Consider the following 10,156-nt stretch of genomic DNA (forward strand, 5'->3'; position numbering starts at 1 on the left):
CTCTCTCTCTCTCTCCTCTTTCTTTCTCTCTGTCCTGCTTGTGGATCAGATATAAGCTCTAAGCTACTGCTCCAGCACTATTCTTGCCTGCTTACCTACTGCCTACTGTGATGGTCACAGATACTAACTTTCTGAAATCATGAGCCCCAATAAATGTTTTCTTTTGTATAGTCATAGTGTCTCTTCACAGTAATAGACAAGGAATTAAGACAATTGTCCACACTTAGAAGGATGACCACACATCCAGGGGTTCAAGACTAGTACAAACTGGCTTTGATAGGTTTAATACAAAAAAGTATACAAGTTAGGTAGGTAGGAAAGAGCCTTGGTATGCTCTGGGAAGAGATGGTAGACAGTGAGTGAATGTGATCAGAATACATTGCCTAGGGAGCTGGAGGGGTGGCTTAGTGGTCAAAGGCACTGGCTGTTCTTTCAGAGAACCCAGCATCTGCACTGGAAAGCTAAAAACTGCCTGTAGCTCTACCTCTAGAGAATCCAATGCCTTCTGAACTCCAGGTGTACTTGCACATCTATGGACCACACACAGACACATAAAAATAAAATATATCTTAAAATATGTGAAGGCTTGATGCCCTAGTGTAGGGGAATCCCAGGGCAGGGAGGGGGAGCACCCTCATAGAAGCAGGGAGAGGGAGGATGGGGTAGGGGGTTTCTTAGGTGGGGGAACTGGGAAAGGGGATAATATTTGAAATGTAAATAAATAAAATATCCAATGAAAATATATATTGCATGAAATTCTCACACAATTAATAAAATCTCTATATTAGTGAATGATCTCCATACCAGACACTATTCTGGGCTTTGGCTATACATATCCGATTCTTCTAAGTCATTTTCATTTGTCTGAACATGTTCAGTCTGCATGGGGCCTTTGCCAATCTCTTTCCTTCCAAAGACCCATTTGGGAGTCTTCTTAGATTTCTTTTTAGCTACTCTTTCATTTTCTCTATCCCAATCTTCATATAAGTTGACAAAAAATGGCCTCCATTCATCCCTACCCCTCACCCCACCCATTCTCCATCCAAGAGGTTTTGGTAGGGGTGGTCCACTTCCCCTCCTGAAAGTTCTCTGCTCGAGCCCAAATCCTTGCGAGCGGTTCTCTGATTGGATTTCTCTGTCCCATTTGACAAAGTGAATACAAACTCCTTTTGTAAAGTGTTCTTAAAGCTGTTTACTCCTCCATTTTCTTGGTTCTTCTAGAACTCAGCTTTCTTACTATGCACATTGAGTTTCATTCCTGGGATTTGCTCCTTCCACGAAGGTTTTGAAGGTTGGGATAACCATCTGTATTCTGAGGCTCTTCCCATCCCATGTGCTTGAATGCTGGAACACTTGAAGATGTTGAAGCATCTTCACATTGCAGTGTCAAGTTGTAAAAAAACAATCACCCTGGGTTGCCCGATAACAATAACATAAGGATTTGAATTGATATTGTTTCTTATGTGTAGTTTCCATGGGTCATCATTGGGTCTGTGTTCTGAATCCGCCAGCTGCTGTAAGCTTTGACTCTCTTTCCTGAAGACCTTTCATATGGTATAGATGGGAATGAGACTTGTCTATCTTGGTTCTGAATTAATTATGAATCTCTGAAACAATGAAGTTTGTTAGAAACCTGCTAGCATTTTGTTGTTTTATGGATAATCTGTTCTGGGGTATGCAGTCCATTTCTTAAACAAGTTTGTTAAAAAAAATCAATTTTTTCTTCAAGGTTAATATAACAGGCAAACTCCTTCTGCTGCATGCATGTGTCAGAAAGAGACAATGGAAGATCAGTGTATATTATGAATCATTATTTCAAAATGTCAGAAGAAAGTGGGTCTGCTGCATCCCCCAGGTCTCACACTCTTGAGAGGGGAAGGAAGGCTTGCTTCTCAAATGCTAATGGATTCGCTGTTTTTCTCCCATCCCACCCCCAGGTCTAATCCTGACAATCGACGCCAGAATGGCCGAGAGAGACTGTCCAGCAGTAACGAGAAAGGAAACATGGTCATGGAGTCTGCCAAGGAGACTCGCTACTGTGCCGTGTGCAATGACTATGCCTCTGGCTACCATTATGGGGTCTGGTCCTGCGAAGGCTGCAAGGCTTTCTTTAAGAGAAGCATTCAAGGTAATAGTGTATTGTCTAAAAACTGCTCTGTTTATGCCCTAAAAACAGCAGAGAACAGAAAGGAAGACAAGGTCTTTGTACAGCGCTATTTGCACAAAACATGAATATCTAGTGAGTCTCTCTGTTCTCCTTGGTTGAAACTTGGAAAAGACACAGACTCCCAGGAGAAGTGATAATGCCAGGGAAGCTGTGGCTAAGAATTTCTGCTCCCCCCTGGCAAGATAAGACAGCTTTGAGCAACTCCACTAGAAGAATTGGTAACTGGGTCTCTAGTGTACAGAGAAATGTCTCTGGCTTGATACAGGCATGGCAGGCATACATTCTTATTCTTTCTCAGCTAAGCTTATATGATGTGGCCTTGTCCAGGTAAATATGTTCTGATCTTGACTCCAGACTGACTCTGATTCAAATTGTTCTTTTCCTGCCCTACATCTCTTTCTTGACTCAATGGATGACATGACCTTTTGCTAACACGAGCAGACTCAATGTCTGCTGCCTTCTGAGGGACACCCCATCAGTACTGTGTAGTTATAAAGAACCAGCTGTGCCATCTCATTCTCCTGCCTCCCTTGGTCCCTTTTTGTGTATAGTTTATAACTGCAGCTTTCCTGACAAGCCACCAGATACATGCTATGCTGTTGCTCCTTTAGAAAGGCCAGTACTGTCCCACGATACAGAATTCCACTGGGAAATGTCAGTCATTTTTACTCCCTAAGGTGTGTGCACTAAAGTCCTTGACAGGGACAGGGGCCCGATGGTACTTTTGACTTGTTGAATTCATCTTTTTTTTCCCTCCTAGCAGTGGGGTAGTTTTCTTTCTTCTCTCTTCTTTACCTTTAGAGCTTAAATAAAGCTTAGTGTAGAGCTATGAAGGATACTCCTGCTGCAGTGCCTTCTACAGAAATGCCGACTTAAGGAACTTGTTGAAAACCAGAACCTGCCACATTAATAGACACTGACCCAAGAAGAGATTCTCAGGAACTTTCTGCCTCAGCTCTTCAGCTCTGATATGGGCTAACAACCATGGGATGGTGCACACTATTTATCTTTCCTCCACAGCTGGAAGAACATTTTAAAAAGCTGTTCATATCTTAATAGAGTAGCCTGTGAGGTCAATGTGGTCCATTTTAAAAGCATTTTCCTTGACACTTATTGCTTTCAACATCTTTTAGAATTCTGCTGCAAGACTTGGACTCTTTTGTCTGTGTTCCTAAAAAAATTAATGATATTCTCTATAGCAACTCTTTGTATATATCCCTCTGTTTGAGTGTATCACACATGAACTATTAATTTTCTTACCTGATATCAATTTAATTCAGAAAAATAAAATTTAAATCTAGTTTTAGGTTAGTATAAACTTTATCAGGCTTTTGGCAAACATCTTAATTTATGGATTTACTTTTTATTTGATTTCATACAATTTAAAGTATCATTATTTTCACCAATCATATGGTTACACACACACACGCACACGCACACGCGCCCCCACCCCCCACAAATCAATGAAGAAAATGTAGCCCTTTAAAACCAGGAATTTGGACTCTAGGGAAATTGCTCAGTGAATAAAACACTTGGCACATAAGTGTGAAGGTTCTATTTTGGATTCTTAGAGCCCATGTAAAAATCCAGGCTGGTGCAGCCTCCGCCTATAATCCCAGCCCCAGGGACAGGTGATACCCAACCCAAGCTGGATAGATAGACCAATTAGAACTGGCATACTCTGCTTTCAGCAGAAGACTCCCACCTCAGTAAATAAATAATTTGAGAATCGGTTGATAAAGGCACTTTCTGTCAGCTTTAGACCTCCACACACATGTCTCCCGACCATGTAAACACACACACGTCCCCCGACCATGTAAACATACACATGTCCCCCGACCATGTAAACACACACACGTCCCCCGACCATGTAAACACACACACGTCCCCCGACCATGTAAACACATATACACACACACAAAAGATATGATTAGTGGATATGCTCAGCTGTACAACTGGATAAGTCATTTAGTGGGACTGGGTTTTTCATCAACAAAGTCTATTTAGAGCACTGGTCAGAAATATTTTTATCTAAAGGGTCACAATAGTAAGCATTGCATAGCCTTTGCTGTAGTCATTGGGATCCAGGTCGATAGGCAGAGAAGTGGGTATAGTGAGGAGGAGCTGTGTGGGACAATATGCAAATAAGTGGGAGTGGTCATGGCAGAGAATGTGCAAATAAATTGGAGTGGCTACGTACCCAAATAACTATAACTACAGGTAACTGACCAGATCTGGCTTGTGGCCTGATTGTGATCTATGATTTAATTCCTGCTTGCATATCTACAATCTAAGTGTCAATATTTATGAAAGGAGGTTTTTAAGATAGGTGACTTTTAAACCTAAACTTTTGATTATTCATATTTTGTAGTCACTTAGTCTGCATTTGTCTGGATGTTCTGAGGGGAAGTTAAAAATGTGAGAGACAAATTTAACAATCTCAAAAAGTTTAAAGTTCATTTGGAAAAGTAGAGACAACTTGTTTTCATGGTGCAATAGGCGAGTAGGTCCCTGTGGGCAGAGTGCTACCTGGGCAAAGATGAAGAAAGAAATAAAAAAACAATTTTGCTGTGAACTTAAAGTTGTTGTGATCGAAAGGAACAGTAGCAACATTGTATTCACATGGTTTCCATTATATCTGTATACATTTGTATTGCAAGCATGCTAAAGAAAGTCCCTCAAAACCCGGTATTGACTTTAAGCCTCAAGATCATCAGAGCAGAAAACAATAAAAGAGAAAGAAAAATACACTTGCCAAAACAGTGAAGAAAATACAAGCTTAAATAATAAACATCTTATTAGTATAGCATTATCTCAAGTTCAAATATATTTTTTAAATTTCACTTATTTTTTGAGAGTCACAATATATACCTATTATCTCCGTTTTTATAGTAGAGACTAAATCTGATTCCAGTACAATTGTACCATATGAAAGAGTAATTTTTACCTGGTTTCAGAAACTTCTTATTCATTGTGGTGTAGTCATGTGAAAGGTTTCTGAGACAGGAAAACTATGGAGAGCAGAATTCTGAAAGAAGCCTAGAAAAAAAAAGGCTGAGTTGTAGAGATGCCATGAGACATAATAACGGTTAAGATCTCTGTGTTTATTAAGACATGCATATATTGAACACTCATTCTGGACAAAGCACAGTACACAGACCTGGAGATGGGAAGACGGGGAGAACTGGTGCCTATTTGCACTGAGCTTATAAAATAGAGTCAGAAATGAATAAACAAACCAGCAATTAAGTTGCACTGTGACAAATGTGAAGCTAGGGGAATCTAAACCTCACTCAGTCCCTGGAACAGTGAGTAAGACTCTCTGAGAATTTTCACTGATTCAAATTAAGTCTGAAGAACAACTCAGGAGAGTGAAGTGGAGGGGGAGGCAAGGGTGGGTGTTTAGTCATCTGTCCACACCCAGGCAGACTACAGAGGTTTCCAAAGTAACAGTTGACAATGTTACCTTACCATCGTTTTAAATAATGATGTTTCTGAGACTGTGTCAAGGAGCAATGCTTCGTTTCTTCTCCATCTTGATAGTGTTTCTATATACTTTATCTGTTTCCAACTCCACAAAAGAATATTCTAGGCAAGTGCAAAAGGTTTCCAGTCCTGTTTTCTTACCTGAGTCTTGATAACTGGGAGCAAAAAGTTTTCCTGAACTCCTGTGGCTGTTTATAAATCACAGTGACCCTCAAACACATTTAAGGACAGTGAAGGGTCTGACTCGTGGGTGGAAAGTCCTGAAGATGTTGAGGCTTTGCCTATTTTCCTTGTCACTTAAGAAGAGAGCTAGAAAGAAGTATACATCAGATTATTCTCTCTCTCTCTAAGTGTTTTGGTTGAAGAGGCAAAGTGTTTGACTTGAAAGCATACACATTTTCATCCCTTACTTAGTGCACAAACTTGATTACTTAAGGAATTGAGTAATGGCTTCAGGTAAATGTATTTCTTAAAGCAAAATAAAGAATCCAATTTAATCTAGAGGGATGAACCTGAATATTGTTTTTATTAATCCTTGCAGGTTTCGAATTGTGTCTTTGCACAGTGACTGTAGACTGAGTAACCTGATCAGATTATAGCTTTAGCTACTAGAGGTGCTCCTGGGTTTCTTTTGAAGGAAGAATGGATTTTTATAAGATCGCTGATCCTCTCTCATTGGAATCCCAGAAGGCAACAGGGCACAGTGGAGACCTAGTCTATGTATACACCATTGAACTATACGATCACTTCACACTCTAAGAGTTGTGTGTAGAAGTTGCTCATTATTGAGTTAGACACACATGATGAAGGCATGTGTTAACTTCCAAGGTTTCTGGGATAAGGGAGAAATGGTTTCAAGATGATGTTAATATAATGGGGATCTTAAATTCAAGGAGGACAACGTAGAGAGAGAGAGATCCACCAGGGTTTTAGAAAGCTTCAGGAAGAAAGCATCCAGCACCCTGGATAGCTCCTGCAACAGCAGTGGTGGGAAACAGATTTGCTTTTCTCAAGAACTTTAGGCTTGGGGCCAGAGAGATGGCTCAGTGGTTAAGAGCATCCACTGTTTGCTCTTCCAGAGGATTCTGGTTCAATTCCCAGCTCTCACATAGCAGTTAATAACTGTCTGTAAACTCCAGTTCAAGAGGATCTGGCACCCTCACACAGACATACATGCAGGCAAAACACCAAATGCACATAAAAATAAATACATAGTTTAAGAACTTCAGGCTCACTTAGTAGGCTTTGTGTACTTGTAGAGATCTGTTTCTTTAATCTTGGGGACTCACCTCTGTCCACTCAAGAGGGGCTGTGCTCACACTTCTTTTCAAATTAGTTTTCTCTCTCTGAGTGCATTCATGTGAAGAGTAGGAGGAACACTAGAAGGGCACCCATTTCTTTACAGGATTATTTTATTTCTGAGATCTTTTTAGAGATATGTCTGAAATCCTGTCCACTCCCAGCAAATAGTAAGTCTTTGTTCTCAACATTTCCACTCATGACCCTCTCTAGTCTGTAACAGCCAGTGAGATCCTTTTGATTAATTGAATCATATGATTTTTTGAGTTTAAAACTCCCAGTGTCCTTAGATTAAAACTTCCTTTATTGGGGCTGAAGAGATGGTTCAGTGATCAAGAGTGCTAACTGCACAGACAGTTTGGTTCTCAGAACCCACATTAGGCAGTTCACAACTACCTGTAATTCTAGCTTCGAGGGATCTAACACCCTCTTCTGGCCTCTGTGGATATCTACATTTATGTTACACACACACACACACACACACACACACACACACACACATAGACACACATAGGAGAGAGAGACAGAGACAGAAAGACACAGAGAGAGAGACAGAGAGACACACACAGAGAAAGTTTAAAAACCTTTTATATGATTTAATTATTCCTGCCTATTTCAACTCCTGCTAATGTAATTCACTGTAATTCAGCTGCATTGATCTTTTCTTTTCTTTTCTTTTCTTTTCTTTTCTTTTCTTTTCTTTTCTTTTCTTTTCTTTTCTTTTCTTTTCTTTTCTTTTCTTTTCTTTTTTGTACTCAACACAACAATGATTCTTCAGGACCCGAGTAGGTGTGGTCCTCTCAGTTCCTTTGCTTGGATCATCCTGCTGTTTTCTTGCCCAGTTCCCTCCTTTGTATATGTATGAGGTGTGCATGAATATATTCATATGGGTGTGGGTACATGTGAATATGTATGCACAAGCATGCACGTTCGCGTTTGTGTGTGTGTGTGTGTATATCACACTCACTCTTCACATTGTTTTGTGAGTCAGGGTCTCTTGCTGAAGCTGGAACTCTCTGTTTTGTCTGCTCTGGCTAGTCAGATTCTCTTGTGGATTCCCTGTCTCTGTCTTCCATGTGCTGGGATTATAAGATGGCTATTTCACATGGGTTAGCTTAGCAGGGAAGGTGTTAGTGAAAGTGTTATATGTGATAGGTTTGGAAAGAAACTAAAGATTTCTCACAAGCAGGAAAAATCTTGGCACAGGGGTTGGAGAAGTGGTTCAGCAATTGAGAGCACTTTTATGTTCTTGCAGAGGACCTGGGTTCAGCTGGAAGCATTGATATGGTGGCTCCTAACTGTCAGTCTAGGTCTAGGGGACACGAAGCCCTCGTCTAGCCTCTGCAGGCACCATGTAAGCCATGTGGTGAACATACATATGTGTAGGCAAAACATTTATCCACATAAAACAAAAATTAAAAAAAGATTTTGGAACAGAATTCTAGGCATGTGGAAAATGATAGATGGAGAAGTTGAGTAAGCCAGCTGGGAACAACCTGGGGCTTAGCTTACTGCCTTTGGTCCATTTATTCCATTTTTAGATCTGTAAGTGGGTCCTTTCCAATATGGATTTAACAGTGACCCCACAAATAAGCTGCAGATACCCTAACATCTCATACACCAGAATGTGACACATCTGGGAAATAAGGTTGCAGAAAACAATAATTTATCAATGAAGTCATTCTGAAGCACAGGAGCTTTTAACTTAATATCCCTGATATCCTTGTGAGAAGAGGTGGGTGTGGAGACAGCCATTTTTGATGGTGGAAAGAGATATATCGAAGTGATATATCTACAAAGCAAAGAACAAAAAAGCTCATTGGCTAATCCCAGAGGCACACAAAGCTCGCTCGGCTTTACACACACCTTTATTTCAGAATTTTATATTGTATCCCTAGGAGACAATGTATTTGTGTAATTTTAAGGAACTCATTTGTGATGCTTTATTATGGCAGACATAGGAAAACAATTCTATACTTAAAGCCCAGTGTTTTGTGATTTGGTAAATATCTCTTAAATCAACCCCTGTCTCATCCTGACTTGCCAATTACTCCGCTGTGATTCTTTATACCGCCCGGCAGCTGCTGGCTAGGAGGCACGCCCATTCTTTCACCACTCTCTCAGACAGCCCTCGTCTCTAACGTTTCCAGCAGAAATCTTGGATATTTCTAATGAGTTTATTGTTTAAACATATACCCACCCAATTCCCATTATTCAGACTTGGCTCTTTTGCCCAAGATAATCACAGCATGTCAATCAGTCTGTCTCTCCTACACCATTTGTTTGCTTTGTTTTTCTTTTCTTGTGAGCCATTCTGCACACTGTCTTTCTATTAATACTCTCAAAGAAAAATCGCTAATCTTGTCAGTCTTTTGTACGGAATCCCTTAATGAGTTCTCCTTCTCAAAGAGTAATGCTTACACAACACTGTGAGGAGTCCCCTATGCATATCTTGTTCTAGCTTTTGTTTTGAGGTGTTCTAAAGTCACTATCTGTACTTACTTGTATGTGTCTGATATGACACATGCTAGATTGTTCATCAGTTTATTGGTCAGAATTCTTGCCCAGTCTTTCCCCCATTAACTAACTAACTAACTAACTAACTAACTAACTAATTAATTAATTAACTTACATCCTGATTGCTGCCCTCATGGCCCCTCTTACACATTCCTTTTCCCCATCTTCATTCCCTTCTCTTCTGAGAGTATGGAGTGCTCCCTGGGTATTCCCCCACTCTGGCATGTAAAGTCTCTTCAGGTCCAACTGCATTCTCTCCCACTGAGGCCGGACAGGGCAGCCCCTGCTCCAGTTGTTGGGGAACCTGCATGAAGACCTAGCCGTACATTAGCACACATGTACAGGGGATCTAGGTCCAGGTGTGCTCTTTTGTTGATGGTTCTTTCTCTGAGAGCACTAAGGGTTCAGGTTAGTTGACTCTGTTGGTCTTCCTGAGGAGTTCCTATCCCCTCCAGGTCCTCCAGTTCTTCCCCTAACTCTTCCATAAGACTCCCCAAGCTCTGTCCAATGTTTGGCTGTGGATCTATGCATCTGTTTCAGTCAGCTGCTAAGTAGAGCCTTTCAGAGGACAGTTATGCTAAGCTCCTATCTGTAAGCATATCCAAGTATCATTAATAGTGTCAAGGATTAGTGTTTGCCCATGGGATGAGTCTCAAGATGGGCCAGTTATTGGTTGTCCTGCTAAGT

The 10,156-nt window shown here is 40.7% G+C and overlaps 1 protein-coding gene across 7 annotated transcripts in view; it reads left to right on the forward strand.

Annotated features, from left to right (window-relative positions):
- The window catches only part of Esr1 (estrogen receptor 1), a 366,602-nt gene that overhangs the window by 138,008 nt on the left and 218,438 nt on the right, over window positions 1-10,156 (forward strand). For all 7 annotated transcript variants that reach the window (XM_021173937.2, XM_029482533.1, XM_021173934.2 and 4 more), the window contains one exon: window positions 1,938-2,128. In XM_021173937.2, coding sequence (XP_021029596.1) covers window positions 1,938-2,128 — 191 coding nt within the window. The remainder of the gene's footprint in view (window positions 1-1,937; window positions 2,129-10,156) is intronic.

Source organism: Mus caroli, chromosome 10 (assembly GCF_900094665.2).
Source record: "Mus caroli chromosome 10, CAROLI_EIJ_v1.1, whole genome shotgun sequence".
Lineage (NCBI taxonomy): Eukaryota > Metazoa > Chordata > Mammalia > Rodentia > Muridae > Mus > Mus caroli.